The 21,604-nt window shown below is 41.8% G+C and overlaps 2 protein-coding genes across 2 annotated transcripts; both read left to right on the top strand.

Moving 5' to 3' along the window:
- Positions 1-1,175: 1,175 nt before the first annotated feature.
- Positions 1,176-8,992, top strand: LOC138583661 (uncharacterized). Its single transcript, XM_069655608.1, has 8 exons — positions 1,176-1,598; positions 2,709-4,035; positions 4,924-5,632; positions 5,719-5,914; positions 7,017-7,115; positions 7,200-7,449; positions 7,548-7,664; positions 8,392-8,992. The coding sequence occupies exons 2-8, from the start codon at positions 3,069-3,071 to the stop codon at positions 8,538-8,540; spliced, it is 2,487 nt and encodes an 828-aa protein (XP_069511709.1). The 5' UTR covers positions 1,176-1,598; positions 2,709-3,068; the 3' UTR covers positions 8,541-8,992.
- A 1,116-nt stretch (positions 8,993-10,108) lies between these two features.
- Positions 10,109-14,843, top strand: aqp10a (aquaporin 10a). Its single transcript, XM_069656352.1, has 6 exons — positions 10,109-10,192; positions 11,703-11,829; positions 12,198-12,335; positions 12,418-12,536; positions 12,630-12,847; positions 14,633-14,843. The coding sequence occupies exons 1-6, from the start codon at positions 10,109-10,111 to the stop codon at positions 14,841-14,843; spliced, it is 897 nt and encodes a 298-aa protein (XP_069512453.1).
- The last annotated feature ends 6,761 nt before the right edge of the window (positions 14,844-21,604 follow it).

Below are 21,604 nucleotides of genomic sequence, written 5' to 3'. Positions count from 1 at the left end.
GCTCTGACGTTTCTCTGGCTTTTTCTGCCCTCTACTGTTAAGTATCTTCACAACGCCTCACCCAATAAACAAACAAACAGATGAATAAACATATTTAAGATACACTGACAGAAAATAGAGACAAGTAATTCCTTTTGTTTCCAGCACCTACAGTCACATAAACAAAAAATCACATTAAACCTCACAAAATGTCTGATCTGAGTTTATTTTTGTGTTGCTTGACAATGATATGACTGTGGTTATGACTATTTTTATCCAATGTGACTTACTGATTAAATACCATAAATTGCCCTTCTCACATGCCTCTGGGTCCTACAGCCTAAAGAATGCATTTAAAGCACCAGTGTGTCTGTGAGCAGGACAGTGATTTGCATCCATCCTGCAGAGACACTGAGTGCCATTCTTCTGTCAAGAACAAGGGTGGGTGTCTGTGGAGTCATACTGTAGCTATTTACCCCTACTAACAGACATATCTCTGTCTTGAGAATGCCACGCAACCTACCAGCCATCTGCCTGTTAGGCTATTCATTGATTAGATCATAACGAGCCAAAGAATCAGCCTTGTATCAATGTTTGTAATTCAGTCCTTTCTGAATTTTTACAGCCTCAGAAATACATTAAGACATCCCCTTATTCAGCGTTGCAGCATGCTTATGGGGTAACCACAGTTTCCTCAGTCTCAACGGAAGACACTAGCAGGTGCATGCAAAAAAGGAGCAAAAGAGCATGAACATCTACGCGCCCATTAGAAATGTAAGTACAGTTAAGTTTAATCTATTTAGTCTATCGAATTTTAAATCTACTTTTTCCAGTTTTCCCACGAACAACACTTCTTCTTCTTCTAGTTTAAACCAGCGATCTCAGATACTTTACTCCTCCAGTCTGTATTACATTCCCACAGAGTATGTTTCCAATTGAACTCTGTTAGGTTGAACATGTGTCATACGAGAGGTGTACTTTTAACAATATTTATCCCTGCTGGTATTTCTGGGTCTACATGAGCTCTTTGTTGTCTCTGGTCCCAATTAGAGGTGCACTGCTATTATGTATTTTGATACCTGCTAACCCAGATGATTAGACTCAGGTTTGCCTGAGGTGGGGTGATAATAAAAGGCTGTGTTTGGAAATGTCATGCTTGTTCCGTTTCACACAACTATCAGCTCTGCGTCTCTTCTCCCCTGAGCTACAAAACGCTGATGTTGGATGGAGTTTGAATTTTCTGTAGGGCGTGTATGTTGAGCATGTGACATGTATATGTGTGTGTGTGCACTCCTTGTTGCGCTGTTTAGTGGGTGACACATTGAACTGTAGTCAGGAATGCTACCCTGTGAGAAGAGGAAAAGAGGGAGAGAACAACAATGGGAGGGGGAGGAGAGAAAAAGAGAGACAGACAAACAGAGAGAGAGAGAGGACAAGAGGATAAACCAGTGTGGCAGGTTTGCGTCACTGTACACAGTCCATCATGCAAAGCTGATGGAAAGAGAAGAAGACGAGAGAGAGAGGAGTGAGGAGCTGATGTCATTATAGCTGCTGCGTTCAGCATGAACCCGTGTCAACACGGTGGTCTCGGACAAGTACAGACGTCTCTATAAGAAAAGGTAAGGGGACATGTGTTTGTGAATGTGTGACGGGACTAATGTGGAGTAAATATCTGTAATTCTGCCTGATGTCTGGGTGCATTCGTGTCCTTGTTGTTGTTTAATCAGCGTTTAAAGCCAACTGTGCGGTGTTGCCCTGGTTACCCAGATGGGAGGTTTTGTGTTTGTTAGCAGAACAGGTGTTTCTGTAAACCGACACTGAGCCTCACCTGCATTGGAAAGCACCACAGAGACTGTTTTCCCAAAGTTACACATTGTAACCTAGACTTTAAGGAAAGCTGCAAACAGCTCATATTATCACCCAGGCAGTGCTTATCTAATTGCCTTTTTATATTGTATTTGTTCAGTAAACCAGCTGTTTAAAGTATTTGACTTTAATGTCTATAGAGATGATTGTATTCTGATTCTGACTTGATTAATGATCAAAGATAGTTCCAATGGCCCACTGACAATGCCTGTTGTGTATGGCTGTAACCTCAGATATCCCTGATGAGCCATTGTCCATCACTAATGCTACCTTTCTGTCAGTTGCAGTATGTAAATCAAAGTGACTTTGATCTCATCTAATCTGATCATGTCTCATGAATCCACTGTCACAAGGCTTCGGTCTGTCGTCTTTATTCTGTGACACCGGTTTACACAGAGACTGATTGTGACTCTTTAATACAGTGTTTTCGCAGAGTGGATTGCTGTTAGGTGAGTTCTTCCAGTTTTTGGTTCAGGTTTAGCTGACGCTGACAGGTAGTCACGAGTATGTTGCTTGTGTAAACAGTATTTATGATATGTGTGTACAACAGAGAGCTTTATCTGAGTCCCACTGTTCTGTGGACGGGCTCTTTGAGTTTGTGTGAGGGGGAATGTCAGGAGGACAGGGGCGTGTTGCAAAATGACATCTCTCTCATCTTCTATATTTTCTTCTACCTTTTCTTCTTATCACTTTTATTTCCCTTATGCTCCTCTGTAAACATGTTGTGTTCACTGACCTCAGCTACTCTGTGATTCTGTTTGACAATTCTGACGAGCCAGAGCGACCGCAATCCACGTATCACAACATTCCAGACCAATCTGCCTCTGAGGATGGAAATCTGTAAAATTGTGTATGCTTGGCAGGCAATGGGAGCTGTTCGGTGAAGTCGTTCTGGGGATCTGAGGACTTCAAGGGACAGAACGACAAGAAATCAAGAAGAGGGGCCCAGAGGAGTCATCACTTCAAGACCACAGGACAGAGAAACGGCAGAGTGTCGCAGAATTATCAAACTTTGTAAAGCAGTATTTGTTTCTGTGCAAAAAGCCAATGTGAAGACTGGAAGTTATTGGTTTTTACACGCTGAAAATTGCAACATTCAGACAAGCTGCTTCCAGATTCTAGTCTTAAAGATAGCTGCTTGGAATCTCTTAAATATCAAGTTCACTCTCTTTTTGGGATTTGGCACTTGACAGGTGGTCATTATCTTTGTTTACTCTCGGACAATGGACTTGTCTTTGCTTCCTACTCCAGCGGGCGAGTTCAACAGGCAGAGGACAGGAGCGCTCTTCACTGTCCGCTCAGCTAACTCTCCCTCCTACAATCTCACCCGCAGGCCGGGTGTTAGGAAACCCAGAGGCTTTTCAGAGGAAGGGAGGGAGAGTGCTGAGGAAGTCGGAGAAAGACTGAGCTATGGGACGCAGACTGGTGCAAATGGTTCAATCAAGGTGGAGGATCACTCAGCCACTGGTTATCAAGCCAGGAGTGGGAGGAGCAGCAGTCTGATAGGTCAGTGTGGGGAGGACACATTAGGCCATAAAATGTCTTCTCGGCTGAGCCAGAATGGCACAGCAGACAAAACAATCACAGAGTTTGGCACGGACAGAGGTGGAAACACTTTATTTGAAAGCCGTGGCAGGACAGAGTTGAGGAGATACAACGTGCCAAATAGAAGCAAGAGTTTGGATTGGAGGACAGGGGAAAGAAACCTGGAGCGGGGGAGAAGGCCTGATATGTTCAGTTCGTCAAGATTATGGGACGTCAGTAAACTCTCTGGAGGCTTGGAAGAAAGGACAAGACTTGAAGGCACCAAGGGGAGGTTGAGGTCTTCAATACAGGCCTATTACAACTCTCCAGGTACAAGTAATGTTGTCCAAGAAAGGAACCCAGTGAGTCACATAAGTCAGACTTTGGACAGGACCAGTAAGGGCCATTCTCTCCCCTCCAGGATAAGGTCCCAGTCTGGACCTTGCTCTATTGTCAGAGTGACACCTGCTACGTTTGGGCCCAAAGGAGGTCAGAGTATACTGGAGCGCATAGAGAAACTCTACGGGTCAGCTGGTGTTGGACAAACGGAAGATTTCAGCAAAATCCGGGACTCCTCGACCCCTGTCACGCCCCATCACCAAGACTTTCTCATTCCACCTCAGACGAGGTCATATGACTCGGCAGCAGGAGGAACTTTCCCAAGGCGTTTCACATCAGGACAGACGAGCAGCCTTAGTCAAGTGCAAGGCAGGAATTCATTCTCCTGGACACAAAAAGATTCTTCTTCTGAGACTTCACTATCTCCAAGCAGAGCCAGGGAGAGAGTGTCAGGGGGACAGTGGCAAGGACAGATCCAAGGCGTCAACTTGAGTAGAGGGCTAGGAGACACGGGAACAATGTCTCTGGATAGAGCAAGAAGCAGAAACACAGGAGCAGCTAGGATAAGAGCTGCAAGGGCTGCAGAAGGAATTAGTACACCTCCACAGTCGAACGCTTTATTTGACGTGAAGAGATCCATTTCTTGGAGGGACTCGCCTGGGTTGAGAGAGAGAAGATTAAGTGGAAGTACTGATTGGGGCAGGGTGAACCATGGAAAGGAAAAAGGCCAGACTAATGTTATAAATGGGACATTGAGAGAAAGAACTGGTTGGCTTGAATTGCAAGGCACTGATGACGGACCGAAAGAAAAAGTTAAATTGAAGAGTATTAGCACTGATGATGTGTTTGAGTCAAACCCACAGAAAATCACAATGAAAACAATGGAGAGGAAGAAGATCTCAGAAGGGTCGTCGGTCCAGTCTGCAGCCAGTGTGAGGAATAAGATCAATCAGTTTGAGGCTCTGACACAGAGATCCCATGGTTTGGCTACAGGACAAGTCCTGATGCAGAGACGGGCCTACTCTGTGCCAACACAACTCGGCGGGGCGAATGACGGTGTGAAAAAGAGCGGGTCAGCAAAAGCCATAGGTGGATTGAGAGACAAATGGGAAGAACTGAAAGAGGGAGGAGAGAAACCTGAGGCCAAAGTGACAGCAGGAAAGAAGCTCGGGTCTGAAAGGTCTTTATCAGTGGACGAGGTTGGACTAAGATTAGAGAGGAAAGAAAGAGAAGAGAGAGAACAGACAGATAGCGGTAACAATTGTGCTGAAGATTTTGGCAAGTATGCCAGACTCAAAAGCACCCTAGAAATACCAATAAATGGAGGAACTCAAACACAGCGTAGAAACTTCTACATAGACGAGACAGATTTCTCCAAAGTCTCGAGCCCTGAGGAACCAAAGGAGCATTTAACATCCTTGCTTCTGACCGACACGTCCACTGGTGTGCAGAAAACAACCACCATTGCTACTTCAACTGCCAGTGATGAAGACAAGACTCCAACAAACACTCCAAACCAATCACCCTTTCTCTCACCTACAACTCAACCACAACATGTTTCTCCAGATGCAGCCAGTGAAAATGAAATCACTTCCGTCCTCACACAAGATGCCGAAATACCTGAACCAGTTACTCCACCTCCTGCCCCCACCACTTCATCCCACAGTACGCCAGTTGATCTCGTCTCTCCAGATGTTAATGCAGCCTATCCAAAAGGAAAGAAACAAGTGCTGGACCTTGATGCCTGGGTAGCCGGCTTGAACCCGAAGATTAATGTGTGGGATGATGATGATGATGATTATGAGGATGATGATGAAAGTACACAGAAGGATGAGGATTCAAACTATGATTCTGACTCTGGAGAGTCCTCGGTGACCATTACTAGTAACATGAGCCAGTCGGATCGTAGGAGCTTCTGTGTCAGGTGGGTACTGTTTGCATCATTGGAGGTATTCCTATGAATATTTGGTCAGTTTTTTTACCCTCAGAAATCTGCTTTCCTCTCTGTAGTCTTTCGGACCTGTGTAACTTTGCTGGAGTGGACTATGAGTCAGAGAACGATAGCGATGAGTGGCCATCTACAGGTCGGCGGTCTGCCTCGCTGAGCTCAGACATGTCGGCCTTCTCCCATGTGTCTGTGCTGCCCACTGAGGAGCTCGACAAGCTGCTGGAGGATGTCAGAAGTCTGGGGGACAGCACTCTGCAGGTACAAACAGCTGAGCATCAGTAACTTTTAACTACTCTGCTGTGTTTTTGAACTTGTGGTATTGAACAAACAATCTTATTATTGCCACTTTGCTAACTTACCCCATGCTTTTCACCATATTCGCACAGTGGCCATTTTCCTCTGATGTCATTATCAGGGTGCGATGCTCTAATGCTGTCATAATGTTGTACTGCTGTGTTCCAGGTTTGCAACTTGTACACAAAGAGAATCTGAAATATCATTATTATTTTACTCCTGATTGATCAGAAGCGGGAAAGACAATGCAAAGGGAAAATCCAGTGGGCAGTCAGGCCATATTTCAGGGTGAAACAACTTATTTGATAAACCATTAGCTACCATTAGACAACAGCTAACATGAGCATTTAACCATTCCTGGCTGACATTACTGTTTGATAGTGTCACACGATAAAATGGGAAAAGGTGTAACTAGCTAACATTACTGTTTGCTCCTTGAGCGTAATCTTGCTAACTAGGTATGCTATGCTAACAAGTAAGCTTGCAAAAAAAGCTAGATAATTGGAGAGGCAAAAATTCCTTGCTAACAATACCGTTAGCAAAAATGTAGGCCTATGCCTTTCTGCTCCTGCCATTTAACACTATCAAATAGTGATGTTAGCTACGAAGTGGTTGACTGCTAACATTAGCTGTTGTCTATTAGTAGCTTATGAGTTTTCAAGTATGTTGTTTTAACTAGATATATGGCCTTATGTTCCTCAAGATTTTCACTATCCATTGTCTTTTCAGTTGCTGATCGATCAGGAAGCATTGATGATAACTTCTCTACGTTTATATGATTTCAATACTTGGGAGACAGCGGTAAAACATTATGACAGCATTTAAACTTCCCGCGCTGGTGTGCTTAGGTCAGAAAAAAAATGGCAGCTGTATGACTATGGTCAATTATATCAGTCTCTTTCTGTGGCTGCAGTTGCACTCATTTAAATTTGCTATTTTAAACCAGCCCCCTTTGTTCATAGCATCTCATAATCTTTCACATATTTACTCCACTTAGTTATGTAATAAAATGTTAGAATATCATTAAATTAACATCTCTCGTTCAATCTACCCTCCCTCTTTGCAGGACTACAACGATGTGCAGGTTGTGGTTCTTCATAAGGAGGTGGGAGTTGGACTAGGCTTCAGTTTGGCGGGAGGTACTGACCAGAACAAGCCAGTCACTGTAAGTAAAAACCTTCTCTACCCTGTAAATATATTTAAATGCAAAGTCCTCAGTCGCTTCATGCGTCTCTTGTTTTCTTTTCAGGTTCACAAGGTGTTTCACTTAGGGGTGGCAGCCAAGGAAGGCTCCATAAGGGAAGGAGACCAGGTCTTATCAATTAATGGCACAGCACTGAGTGGATTCCCCCACTGGGAGGCCCTGAGGGTCCTGAGAAGAGCAAAGACTCGGGATTTGGGGGTGGTGGTCCTGAGGAGGGGAGCGATAAGTAGTGTTAGTAAACGGGGAGCGCAGACAAAAAATCCGGTACCAACAGAGACTCAGGCCACTGAGACAGGTGAGTGGTCATACTTCAGCAGAGTGTAAGAAGACATTGGTTCTGATTATCTGCGGAAGTTTAAAATCTGTGTTTTTCTGCTTTTGCTGCTCTGTCAGGTGAGTGTGTGTGTGTGCGCCTGGAGAAGAACAGCAGGGATCTGGGCTTCAGCCTGGAGGGAGGTGTCGGCTCCGGTCAGGAGAACAGACCACTGACCGTACAGAAGATCTTCCAGGGTGAGAGAATTCAAAGAGCTGGACACACACACACACACACACAAAAAGGATGTTTTATTTTGGTGAAATAGCCTCCATTACTTGGAGTAATTCCAAAAGATTCTGGAACAGTGTTGAAGGGATTTACTACCAATCAGCCAAGAGAGCATTAGTGAGGTCAGGCATGGACATTGGATGCTATGAACATGTTTGCATCTGGTTTGCTATGGACATTCCACTTCTTCTTAAAGGTGTGGGCGAGATTAGGTTCTCCCTGCAGGCCATTCAAGCTCCTGCACACCAAACTCCAGTGGCGAAGAAATAAAAAAGGGCAACAACTAAATGCAGTGGGACACCAGCATGCACAACATTTTCTAGCGTGTAGGGCAGCATATAAGACACACAATAAAAGAGCCTTTATTACCTTCATTGTAATTGCCACCTTGAGGTCACTGTGTCACATTTTCTCGACTAAAAGGGCACCCTGGAGAGCACATTATTACTTATTAATTACATTTTATTTAATTGGGGCATCTTAGAGGGCACACTTAATTCCTATAAAGGCTGAAAGAGAACGACATATAGGTTTGTTTGTGCAGCATTATTAGGAACCAACTCAGAGTAATAAAAATGATATTTGAAAACCTTCTTACTTTACCTTTTTCTTTCTTTTTGCCACTTCAAGCTGACCTGTCTTTGTTCATTAAAGCCATTTATTGATTGTTCCCTCTCCACCCTGTCTCCTCAGGAGGCCCTGTTGACAAAGTGCGTCCTGGTGATGAGGTCGTAGAGATTGAGAGTGTGAGCATGGTGGGGATGCGTCGCCTGGAGGCGTGGACTCTGATCAGAAGACTGCCCTCTGGGCCTGTGGATGTGGTGCTGCGTCGCCCTCTTTAACCTGAGGATCATTGAGCTCAGTGACTGATATTGGACAAGATACTATAATCCATCCATGAGAGACAGCAATGTCGAACTTGACATGTATTAAGCTATGTTTTCAGCTATTTGGGGATAATGCCATTAAAACAATTCAGCTATAGTTTTTATCGACATTATAACAAAGCCCTAAAGAGAAGATAATCTTGGATACCAGGTCAAGAGTGAATATTTTTCTCACTTTCTCTACAAGATCTACCTCAGGCCTGGGATATTTCTTTACCAGCCATAATTAAAGTGCACTGACGGCTCACACATTATTAATCCATCCTTATAGTTACGTTTAACTTATAGTTTGATCAGTTTAAAGCTAGTGATGTTACACCTGTAAATGAAAACGCATGTTGTACTATATTGTGAATAGAGATAAACTGCAAGAGTTTATTTTGCTTTTTAATAAATCCTAACTTGAATTGATGCTTTTTATTCTTTTACCAGCAGAGGGCGATAGCAGGATATGATATTATCTCTCTATCAGTTTGCAGGAGATGAAACTCTGAAGCAAGATATCTGTCCTTTTACACGTTACCACGCAGCGATACTCCTCAACAGTAGATGTGATAAGATTATATGTCACTATCTGCAGACAAAGCTAATTTTACAATGTCAGCTTACCATTTCAGGGTTTATGTTATGGAGAGATTATCCTAGTTTCACTTTTACTCACATAACCAAACTAAATGAAATACACTGACAATATGTCCCGACAAGAAAAAGCTGTTAAAATGACAGAAATCAGAGGTTTTAATAAGTGACGGCTCAGGACTGATAGCTTATCTTATGTCAACACCTTTCTCTGTGCCAAAGTCAGGTGCCCCTCTGAAAATTATCAGCAGCAAAGATTATCACCTCCTACATGTCCATTATTAAGGTTACATAACACATTAGGAGTCCAGAGTTTACTGATGGGGGGTTATGGTGACATCTTGCTCTCTGATCACAAGCAAGATGTCAATTGCAACCGTCTTGTTTCACCACACCAGTGTTTATGTAATTAATATTTATATCATTTTATAACATCTGTTTTGGCACTACGTCCAGTGATGTGCCTATAAGAGTTGATTTATTTGTTTCTTTTTTTTAATGGAATAAACAAAAGATTTATTGATGTGGATAGTTGTTAAGTTTTATGAGAGAAAGAAAGACAGGTAAAAACTATATCCATCTCTCATATGGATTTGACACAGATAAATGACTTAGGAAGACGATAATGAAAAATGCAGGGTGAAATAAACAGGTTTCTGTATTATGTCAGTGCTGTCAACACATAGTCCGACTGTTTATGGCCTTTGTTCATATAACTAACAGCTGAGGCATATTACGCTCTCTGCTCCAGCCAATCCTGAGGTGATACATGCCAATAAATGAGTCGTAGTGTTTGACCAGCGGTGGAGAAGGCAGAGCCGTGCAGAAGTGGGATACTACAGATACTAAGACTACCGCGTTATTCTGGACATATAGACAGCTGGTCTGTCCAACTATAGAGACAGAGTTTAGAGTGAGATGAGAAGAGGGATTTAAGTCCAGCCATGGTAAAGAAGCGTGATCTGAGAGTGAGGAATGCTCTGGTGCGAGAGTGCATGGCCGAGTTCTTGGGAACTTTTGTCTTGCTGGTAAGTGACACTCAAGCGTGATTCGCCCTTCTGTCATTGGGAGCTATATCCTTTCAAAAAAATAATACAAATTAATGTGAAAAAATATATATTTAAAAAAAGATTAAGGCATCTTAAGCATTCTTTTAAATAGTTTTTTTTTATTTAATTTTATTACTTTTTGTTTGTGTGTTTTGCATACGTTGAACTCGAGAGTTTAGTTTTTTTATTACTTATTTATTTATTTCGAACATCTTTGAAAATAACAACATAAAAAGAAAAAACATTCAGGCAAACCGCAATAACATACTTTCTAAAGAGTCTCAATTTATAACTAAAGCCTCTTCAAAAAGGATGTAGGATGAAAGGACATAGGGAAATATGACATCCTTAAATTTAAGGATTAAAAAAACCACTGACACTTGGTATTATTACAGCATCATTAAAACTTCCAGCTCTTCCAAAGTTTAAAATGTCTATGCAATATTTTCTATAAATCTAATGACATGCAAAGATTATATACATTTATATCAAAGTTAGTTCTGACCAAATAATCTGATTGGATAAGAGGTATTCCATGAGTGGCGATATAGAGAACAACATCACTGGGACTTTTCACTCGGTGTATCACTCCGCCTCAGCCAGGAGTTCTGAATACTGTTAATTAACATTACAGCAGAGCTATGTCTACATTGATCAAGCTGGTGCCTCTGAGCACACAGTAGACTCTTATTTCATTGGTTGATTATTAAAACAAACAGTTAAATGTACATGATAAAAAAACATCTGATCTGTGGTAACCTGTAGGACACAGAGTGCAGGAGAATGTTTGTGTTGCTAGGCAACAAAAGTCCAGTTTCAGTTAAGTTGTGGACCTAGTTGAGTTGGTGGAGCAAAAAGTAATCTGTTGTTGATTGTTACTTTTTACTTCTATTCGCGGCTTGTTTAACTGTTGTATAAAAGCAATATCACACTGGAGGTCGTGATGCCTGCAGCCTCGTGCCTTCGACCGAATCACAGCCGTAATGATATTCAATACAACATCACTCCCTCTCATGTGATATCGCTTAAATAACGGCAGTTTGATATCACAAAACATGAAAAATGTTTTACATATATTAACATAATCCATACAATTAAGTAATTACATGATCCATACAGACCCCCACTTCAAAATGTGTTAACTCATCCTCTCATCTGTGGAGTTCAGAGTCATATTGTCTGTTACATAGCTCTTAGATAGAAGACACTTGCATTACAAAGTCTAAATACATAAAGGGGGTGGATTTAATCACATTTTCACAACCTATATCTGTGATGACCAAGTGTGCTTGACCTATAAATGATTCACCCATTACTAAGAAAGCAATAAATAATTGTGTATATGTATGCTTGTATCTGTTTCAAGGGGTCTTTGTTTTTTACCATGGAGGGACTGTTGTTTTTTTTGTACACCTGAAGTTTACAATATTTCTCCTGACATCTCATGCCTTCTCGGGGTTTCTCTCTGTCCTCACCATGTTCTGTGAAGCTCTTCGGCTGCTCTGCTGCGGCTCAGGTGAAGACAAGCAGAGAAACTAAAGGCCAGTTCCTGTCAGTCAACATGGCCTTCTCTGTGGGCGTGATGTCGGCCATGTACCTCACCAAGGGCATCACAGGTCAGAACTTCTAACTCAATACAATATCACACTCTGAACTGACGTCCTTAAAAGATTATCATGCATCAAAACACTACAGCAGTAACACTCTGATTTATGATTTTTCCATTACTGCAGTCATCCACTGATCTGAGCACTCTAGATTTATAACACTAATATCTGCCGCTCTCTGCAAAGACGCCTAGTGTAGCTCCTCAAGGCCTTCACTCTGACTGATACCCACCAGGACACAACAACTCTTAGTTGACACACTATATGGCTACAAATAATCTGAGATTACATCACCATCGAATCTCTCTCAGTGTAATTCACTTCTCTCTTCCTCCTTCCTGTTTTCCTCCCCCTTCATCTCCTTTATTTCTCATTAGGCGCTCATCTGAACCCAGCGGTGACTTTGAGTTTCTGCGTGATGGGTCGGGTGCCCTGGGGAAGGCTGGTACCTTACAGTCTCTCTCAGCTGCTGGGGGCGTATGTGGCATCAGGGCTCGTCTACCTGGTCTACTATGGTATGTCTGTCGCTTCAAACACATTGACTTATACGGTATGTAGGTGTTTTTGTTTGCCTCATTACCTCTGTTTGTGTCTCAGATGCCATAATGGACTTCAGTGGAGGAGTATTGACTGTATACGGCAAAAATGAGACAGCGTCTATATTTGCCACTTATCCCTCTGAGTACATAAGTGTAGGCAGAAGCTTCCTTGACCAGGTCAGTGGGAGGACGTGTGTAAAATGTAATCAGCACTTTAATATGTGTTCCTTAATTAAACTAATAACGAACACTTTTTTATACTCACCTTAGGTAGTGGGCACCGGCATGCTCATGTTGTGCATCCTGTGTTTGGATGAAAAGCGGAACACCCCTGCTCCCTCAGAGCTGATTCCTCCTATAGTGGCAGTGATCGTGCTGGGGATCTCCATGTCCATGTCAGCTAACTGTGGTGCTGCAATAAACCCAGCTCGAGACCTGGGGCCACGCCTCTTTACGCTGACTGCAGGCTGGGGAACCGAGGTCTTCACGTGAGTATCTTATCTTACATTAACAGAGCACATCCACAGTAGTAAACACAAAAAACTTTACAAGCTGATAACTCAAGAATACATTTATTGTATTTTATTAAACATTTAGGGCTCGCTGATTCAGATAAACTGATCATTCAGCTATCAAATTGGCACTTGAAGAAGAAAATGATTTGCTTACCATACTTACAGTTCTTTGATCTTGTGTGTCTTGGAAAATCACATGTCAGAGGTTATCAGACGTTGGAGCTGTTTCCTGCAGAATCAAGGGAACATGAAGTCTCTTGCTTGTTACATAACATCTGATTATAACCTGGTGTTTGATTCATGATGCAAACTCTTGCTCAATATAGTCTGATATTCATGTGGCTACTCTTCTTTATATGTCAGCTATTTTTTTTAAAGCTGCATCAATTGATAATTGCCTACAGGGAGCAATATATAACTTCTGAACAACCTCATAAAGACGCAGCCCTGACATGACAGTCAACCTATTCAGCCATTTTCCTCTGAGGTCACGCTCCTGATGAGAGCTTGAATAGTGATATGTTATATAGCTGTTTTCCATGTTGAAAGTAATAGGCTATAAACTGAATCTTACATCTGATTGATTAGCAGCTGAAAAACTAATCCATTATGAAACCCACAGGGATATTGGCAATACTTCAAGGTAAACAGACTGTATTTGACAACCCAATAGCTATCATTAGCTAACGTTAGCATTCAACCACTCCTTAGCCTCACATCCTCACTTTTCCGTTTGATAGTGTTATGCAGAGGGACAGGTTAAATCAATTCTGAATACTTCTATGTTCATAAAGATTACATCCAACACAAAAGTGTGTACAAAGCACTTTAGCAGTGAATGTTTTTGTAACATTAAGAGGATGTCAAGACATGCTTGCATCCAGTTATTGTTCCCATTTGTTTCCATTGACAAATCACTTTAGTGAGGATGATTTATTACAAGAGCGAGGTAGCAGAATTTTAGAAATCATTTCTGCCATTCGTATCTTAAGTAACTTTCAAACAGCTAGCTATGATATGGGTGAATGCTTACTTTTGAGACAGTTGCTGTAATAAAACAGTTTGCATTCACCCACTTACTACCGAAGTTCAATGTTAAACAGTATTACTACAAAGCCCTAGCTAACAGTAATGTTATCTAGCTTGGCACAATTCCTAGCTAACACTAATTCCTTTATAACAGCAATGTTAGCTAGGAATTGGTCCTTGCTCAGTAATGTTCACATTACCGTTGGTCCTAGCTAATGGTAAAGTTAGCTAGGAATTACTGTTAGCTGGGAATTGTTAGGCCAAATGCCCTCCATTTTCACTAGCCTATCTAAAGTCTTCTTGTTGCTGATCAATTGATGATTTGTCAAATTCCCTATGAATGATTTGCGAACCTGGGACACAGCAGTACAACATTAGCCTATCATTATGATGATAATGCATTGTGAATATATAGTGAATTGCCTTACAAAACAGTTATGACTGACATGTTACGAAATAACTATAAACGTAACCATACAGCAGACATTAAGATGCCACTGGACTTGTGTTTCTTACAACCTGACAGCTGCAAGTTCAATAAAAAACTGGGCCATAATACCAAAATAATGAGCTTAAATCAAATAGTACTATAAAAACTCCGGTATTGCCACAGTAATCAATCCCATTCATTTATGTATGCAAGTTTAAATACAAAAAATTCAAAGGCTTGGGGACATAAACTCGGCCTACAAAACAACTCATCTGAATTCCTTACTGTCTGCTCTCCAGGTGTTACAACTACTGGTTCTGGGTGCCGCTGGTGGCCCCACCTATTGGAGGTGTAATAGGCAGTTTAATCTACTTTGTCTTCATTGACTGGCACCTTCCTGACCCAGACCCTCCTGAGAGTCTCCCCACCTTCACCAGCATCTGTGACAAAATTAAGCTGCCCTGCACCCCATGTGACGGTGGAGCAGAGTTAAAGGCTGCACATTTCTAAGTGTTACTGTAAATATGTTCAGTTGTCGAGACGCACAAACACATCTTGTATTTCCTGTAAAAAGGATGTTTTTTATTATTATCTGAAGCTAACTTCTTAGACACAACCTGTAGACATGGAGGCAGCTAAAAGAGATATTGATTGTGATAACGCTGTTTATACCGATGTCTGTAAAATATTGATTTATTCTGTTAAATTATATTACTGAGCTGTATTTACTTTTATTAAATGCTGTAATGAATATCAAGCTGATGCAATAAACTTCTACTGAAAAATAAAACATGAATGTCACTTTAAATTCTAATTTTATTGAAGGGTAAGGAGTTAGTATTAATATATTAAATTAAATTTAAACTATGTGTTATTGGTAGGGAATATAGTTTGCAAAACAATCCCAACTCATGGCCTGCTTCTTCCAGAGTTATTGACTGCCTCACACAGCATTTTTGTACAGAGGTGACAGTAAAGGAATCCATTTCATTGCTTTGTTGTTTTAAGTCTTTTGGGAGGTTTGCTTTACTGTACGGTAACGACTGATTAAAAAATCAACAGGTCTCAAACGTCTGTAGGTCTGTGATTATGTGAGTCCTTTCATCAGTGTTTAAGATTGCATCCACCTCTCGAGTCCACTACACTCTGGAGAAAATTGTGAAAAGGGCTGATTACAGAGTAATGATGTGTTTGAACCTTTGAGGCCTGTTCCTGAAGGTCAAGACTGTACCCAATTTGTGGCCTGTGACATTGGTAATGTCACACACTACATGTGACATTCATTCACAAGGAATAATGGACATGATGTCAGTGGTCTTCAGTAGTCTTCTTTTGTCTTTATAATTGTAGAAAGCTTGGATTTATTCACAAGCCCCACTCTTCTGTAGTACTGACCTCACTATACTGTAGACTGTAAATATGGCCGCTATGATGCTAAAATACAAAATGAATGGCTATTACAATCCTGGTCCAATGTGTAAAAATGGCTGTAACATTCAAGATATTTTTGTTTACTCTTTTAAAAAAAAAAATCTTTTTATGAATGATCTGTTTGCACAATACGAACTAACACATTAACATATTTTTTACAATGTAATTGTTATATCTACAAGGGCAGTCTAGGTTCTAATGGGAATGTTGCAGCAGGCAGCTTTGGCTGTTGTTGAGCATAATGCAGATGTTGCAACAGTGAACAGATGTTTGAGCAGATAACGCTGACAGACCAGCAGAGGGCGGTATGACACTAAAGGGGAAAAAAAGCACATGGCTAATGATAAATGTTGAAAAGTAAATGTGTTCCGGCTGTTTAAGAGGCAAATTGTATATATAACTAATGAATAAGTGTAAAAAAACAAAACAAAAAAACTACAGGAACATGCTACCATAAGTTATAATCGGCAACAATAAATATGTTTAAAATTTCCAAACATATGGCATAAAAAAATAAAACACCACCGTTGATGCAGAGTAAAATACCCCATCCTCATTGAGTTTGCTGTAAAAGGGCCGGAGTGCAGGAGGTTCACACGGAGGTGGAGCAGGTGAAGAAGGTGCAGCCCCTCCTCCTCCTCTCTCCTCCCCCCCTGGCCGAAGCCGAACTCTCCCTCACCTCGACACGGTGTCTCCAGCAGCTCATCCCCGGTCCCTGCTTCACCCTCCCACCTCAGTGACCGCGTCTGCTCAACGGGCCAGTTCGTTAAAGTCCAGCCCGGAACCTCATCATGACCTCGGCGAGAGGAGCAGCGAGCATGCCTCTACCAGGAACACGTTTATAACGACAACTTGAAAAGGTAGGTGTGTGTATGTGTTTCCTGGGCTGTTGTAGCGGTGGTTAGCTGACCCCCCATCATGTATGGCGAGTGCAGTCTTACTTTATCAGCTGAAAGTATTGACGTGTGTCTCGGTTTACACTGTATAGAGTTCAGCTCTTATTACTGCAGCTGGACAGATATACAGTGAAGCTGCTCTGTTCATACAGTAGATACAGTTCTTGGTTTCAGGGGATTTTGAAGTTATTGTAGCATGAAATTAGTCACAACAATTTCCCAAAGTCAAAGTGAAACTTAGCCATGTAACTTTACAGTGATCACTTACATTTACACCCCCAATGGGAGTCAAAGGAGCCATAATCTTAAGGGTAAATATTTGAATTTCTCCTTGATTTCGCCTCCCTACAACAAGAAAATCACATCAACTTTGCTCTAGTCTTTAGTTGATGCTGTGTGTTGCTCTGTGCTTCCTTATGAAAGTAGCTGACCTGCAATTTGCATGCTGAAACCACAAAAACTGCCTCAGTGTGTATTAATATAACAGAAGTGAGTAACAACTGCTATAAACACCTCTTAATTATGACTTGAAGACAGGTAGTGTGTTAGCATGTGGAGCATAAACCAAGCTGAGCACAGCAGACAGTGGAGATTGTGAAAGAAATAACAAACAGAATCACCACCTTATTGCCATGGTTTTATCACACATTTTCAATTTAATTTAATTCATCCTCAAGAAATATAAACCCAGCCTTCCAAGCAGCCTTATTAAATGAAGATATAACTTTGTTAGAGTTATTCTAGTCTTTTGTTGCTCTCTGCTTCCTATTCTGCCCTAAAGTAAACATGTGGTTCAGTTTAACAGCATGTAGAACCACAAGAAACAACATTAGTCTCTATTATTGTAGTATGTCAGAGGAGATTAAATCCCCCGTGATTTAATTACTCCTCAAAAAGTGCATAACCTGCCCACAGAGCAGGCAAAGCAAGTGCATAATAGTGTTACTTTGTTAGTTATTGTAGTCTGTTGTTTCAGTTTGTGAGGCTTCCTTTTAACCCTTCAGTGACAAGTGTAAGCTTTAGGTCTATGTTAGTAGGATGTCATCTAGTCTTCAGATCACTACATGTCACATTCAACCTTTTACATTCACATTCATACACTGTTGGCAGAGGCTGCTATGTAACGTGCCAATCTCCAATCTGGATTTAACCATTCACGCTCATTCATACACCAATGGCTCTGCCTTCTGGAGCAATTTGGGGTTCCCTGTCTTGCCCAAGGACACTTTGATATGTAGACTGCAGGAGCTGGGGATCAAAACGCCAACCTTCCATTTGACCCTTCGCTAAGCCCCTCCCTTGAACGGCCAGTGGTTCCCAACCTTTTTTCCTTGGAGCGCTCCTGCTTGTATCTAAGAAAGGCGGGGACCCCCAGCCCGCACACACGTACACCAAAACAATAACGTGATTCATTCCAAATCTTTATTGGCAAAAACACCAGTCAGCCTATAGTTTGCAGATGTGTGGCCTACAAAGAAGCTACTATATTTGAATGAGGACCAATACAAATATTTAATGTATATATATATTTTTTAACAGACTTTTGATTATCAAGTAAGTTATTTAACATGTGCAAATATAATCTTGACAATCTCAGTGCAGACAAAGCCTCGCACTCCCCCAGCTATCTTTGGCACCCCCCTAAGGGGGCCCAGGACCCCAGGTTGGGAGACACTGGTCTAATCCTAGGTTAGCAACCGTAACTAGTCAAGCTTTCAGAACAAGGGGAAATGCGGAAACGGTGTGCATATGGAATCTGCAAGTCCGACAGCAGATATCCTCAAAGTTTAGAGGGGGGTGTCATATTTTTTTAGCTTTTCCGAAGCCAAAAAAGCAGAGATGTTGGACATGGTTTAAAAATTGTGGAAGACCTTTATTTTACCAGCCCTAGGTTTGTGCCAGTGTTGTGGCAGACTTGTTCAGGCCTTTGTTGGGCTTTACTGTTGTGCCTTTAGGAGATCCAGTGTATGGATCAAGCCCACAATATGCGAGCATGAGCAATATCCTGACACGCTTTAAACTAAAGGAAAAAGTGGGCTAATTTAGTTTTGCTAGCAATGTGCTAAAACATATTAGATAATGAACGTTATAGGGAGTCATAACTAAACATTGGCTTAAAATAAAACAGTATATTGACTTCCCCTTCTGTGCAAGAACGGTAACCAAAGGGGGCGGGACTTAGCGAAGGGTCAATTGGGAGATGGCCAACTCTTGTTAGTAGTAGCATATGTCAGACAGGACCTTGTTAAATACTTTGAGTATTGCTATGTGAAGAACAGAGATGGACTACACAACACTGAACACAGTACATAGTTGAGATGTGAGGTTGTGAGCTTGGTGTTGCAGTTCAAAGCCACATTAAGGATTTCTCTTTTTAAACTTCAGCCAGACTCCAGCGAGAGTCATAAAGGAATTTTACCCAGAGGCCAAGAAAGGTGCTCAGACATTCAGAGTGTCGCTGGTGTTTATTGCTCACTGGGCTGCCAGCTTTGTTCCATAAAGCCGTTGCAGGTCTATAAGGTTATACAAGAAGCCAGCTACAGATGGAGAAGTGAGAGGGAGGGAGGTAGGTGACAACTGAGGAGAGGAGAGAGGTGACAGAACACGGCAAACAAGTCTCATGCTCACACCACTGTCTCTATGAGATGGATAAAGAGGTTGCACGAGGTGCAGGAAGGGATTTGAGAGCGTGCAATAGAAGAGAAGAGTGTATGACACGGCAAGAGACGGCGCTGAAACTGTAGCTGAAAGCTGATCGTCCCAACTCAAATAGAGAGCTGCTCTTTCTCAGGAGTATTGATTGGGGGCTCACTGCTTCTAGCCCCTGTCTGCCATTCTGTTTGTACCTTCTAGTGTGCACTACAAACCAGAGAGGAAAAATGTGTACCGCCTCGCCTCTGCAACCCCATCTCTCATCTTTCAAAGCCCCTGCACTGTACTTAGCCAAGATAAAACAGAGTGAAAGCAGTGAGGTGTGTGATATTAACAGGTCAGCATAAATGGACAAAGAGGAGACAGGAGTATGTGGGAAAGAGAGAATGGATTAGTAGAGAGGAGAAGAGAAAAAACACTATTATATTTTCCCATCTTCTGTAGGAGGAGGCTGACAGTGGATCTGCTCGAGCCTGTCCCCAGACACTGTGTGCCACAGAGAGCTCTCTGCTAAATGTCATTTCCTCATTATGGCTCTAACAGACCAAAGATGGCCCTGTTATGTAGAGGATTTAATGTCTCATTGATTTTAACTTTCTCTCTGTGAGGCAAATGATATTATCACACACTCTGAAACCAAAAGACAAAATGAAAAATGTGCGCCTTTTCTGCAACACATATCTAAAAATACCTGCAGTTCTATCAACACAGCCATGTTTTCTCCTCCGTTTCCTCCGTCTTTCCTCCGTCTTCAGTTCCTCTCATGCAACTCTGTGTCATTGATGTCCTCTTCTTTCCCTCTGCAGACAATCTCATGGGCCATAGCAGGAGAACGCCAGCAGAGTGGAGATGTTCAGAAAGAGGCCTCCTCCAGGTCGGTACCTGACTCCAAACACACTGATCACTCTCAGATGCTTTCAGATAATCAAGTTTCTTTAGTGTCATTGGTCCTGATGGCTTAATGTTCCGAAACAAGTCAGTGTTATTCATATAGTACCAAATCACAACAGAATTGTGCAGCTAAAACATACAGGGCAGCTGTAGACGCTTTAGAATATTATTTACAGAGATCCAACAACTCCTACAAATTCCTATTATGAGCAAAGGTTGGGGGTAGAATATCCATAGACTGTATAAGTAATGGACATAGCCACACAGATTGGTTTCTCGATTGCATTTTTTAAGCCTGAAGTTCGGCATTTTGGCCACTGCCATGTTGGTTTTCTGTTGCCAGAAGTGACCATATTTGGATGAGGGTGGCGCTGAAGAGTAAAAAAGGCTGTGTAAATATTTGCATTAAAAAATCTCTTAAGGCTGGCCCACACTAAAAGATTTTTTTAAATCCTAACAGATGTTGAAAATGTGAGAGGCCCCACACATGACAACAAATAACGATAGATTCAACAGTTTTGTTCCTGTAGTGTGTGGAGCGAAACGATATGACCAAACAGCACAACAATACTCTCAAAACTGGAAATCTCACTAAATCTCTCACTGTGAAACGTGACTTCAGAGTAAACAATCATGGCGGACGATTGGTGATGATGTTTAATACTTTGGATTTAAAACACTCTCAACATACCTCACACCACAGGAAAATTTGGAAAGACAATTTAAACCATCAAAAAATCTAGACTTTGCTTACTTCTGTCGGAAGGGGGGAACCAGGCCCAAAAATAGATCAAAGCTTGTTTATCTTGTAGTGTGTGACCCGCATTAAAGGCGCAACAACACAAACACAGCCAAGAGGTTAAATGCAGAGACTGAATTATCTGAGGTGACAGTTAGCAGACAGCTAACAGCACCCACCTTTCAATCAATGCAGGCCACGCCCCTGATTATGCCTTTAAGCCCTAAGGTGAGGTATATAAACATTTGCCCCCTGTACAGTTGTCTTCAATAGAGAAATTAGCTAGACAGACATTTTTCTGTACCAGGCTGTAAATATGTTTGTGTCTGCTGTAAAGTTTGGCTTGGGGGCTAATGGGGATTGACTCGCTTTTGGAGCCTGCCTCAAGTGGCCACTCGAGGTACTGCAGTTTTAGCACTTCAGCATTGGCTTAATGTTTTTCAGCCAGAGGGTGACGCTTAAATTACTTGTTGGACATGAAAGCTCACATGACTCTCCTAAGTCTTGCCTTTTATCTGGTGTTATGTTCTCAGTGACTGTATTGTAGTCAGGTGAAACACATCAGCATACAGTTAAAAATGCAGGCAGGGTGTATGGAGGAGAGATTAAGGTATGATTGTCCAAATCAAGTCTTGAGGTGGACAGGGATGCATTTAGGGACC

Source organism: Semicossyphus pulcher, unplaced genomic scaffold (genome assembly GCF_022749685.1).
Source record: "Semicossyphus pulcher isolate SPU_LCO1_2020_fin unplaced genomic scaffold, fSemPul1.0.p SCAF_9, whole genome shotgun sequence".
Classification (NCBI taxonomy): domain Eukaryota; kingdom Metazoa; phylum Chordata; class Actinopteri; order Labriformes; family Labridae; genus Semicossyphus; species Semicossyphus pulcher.
The sequence above is the reverse complement of the archived record's forward strand: the minus strand, read 5'-3'. Positions and strand labels throughout refer to the sequence as shown.

Coding starts and splice junctions, on each gene's coding strand:
- LOC138583661 (XM_069655608.1), top strand. CDS start 3,069: ATGGACTTGTCTTTGCTTCCTACTCCAGCGGGCGAGTTCAACAGGCAG. Junction 5,915..7,016: donor TGGGGGACAGCACTCTGCAG/GTACAAACAGCT, acceptor CCCTCTTTGCAG/GACTACAACGATGTGCAGGT. Junction 7,450..7,547: donor GACTCAGGCCACTGAGACAG/GTGAGTGGTCAT, acceptor CTGCTCTGTCAG/GTGAGTGTGTGTGTGTGCGC.
- aqp10a (XM_069656352.1), top strand. CDS start 10,109: ATGGTAAAGAAGCGTGATCTGAGAGTGAGGAATGCTCTGGTGCGAGAG. Junction 10,193..11,702: donor TGGGAACTTTTGTCTTGCTG/GTAAGTGACACT, acceptor TGTTCTGTGAAG/CTCTTCGGCTGCTCTGCTGC. Junction 12,336..12,417: donor CGTCTACCTGGTCTACTATG/GTATGTCTGTCG, acceptor TTTGTGTCTCAG/ATGCCATAATGGACTTCAGT.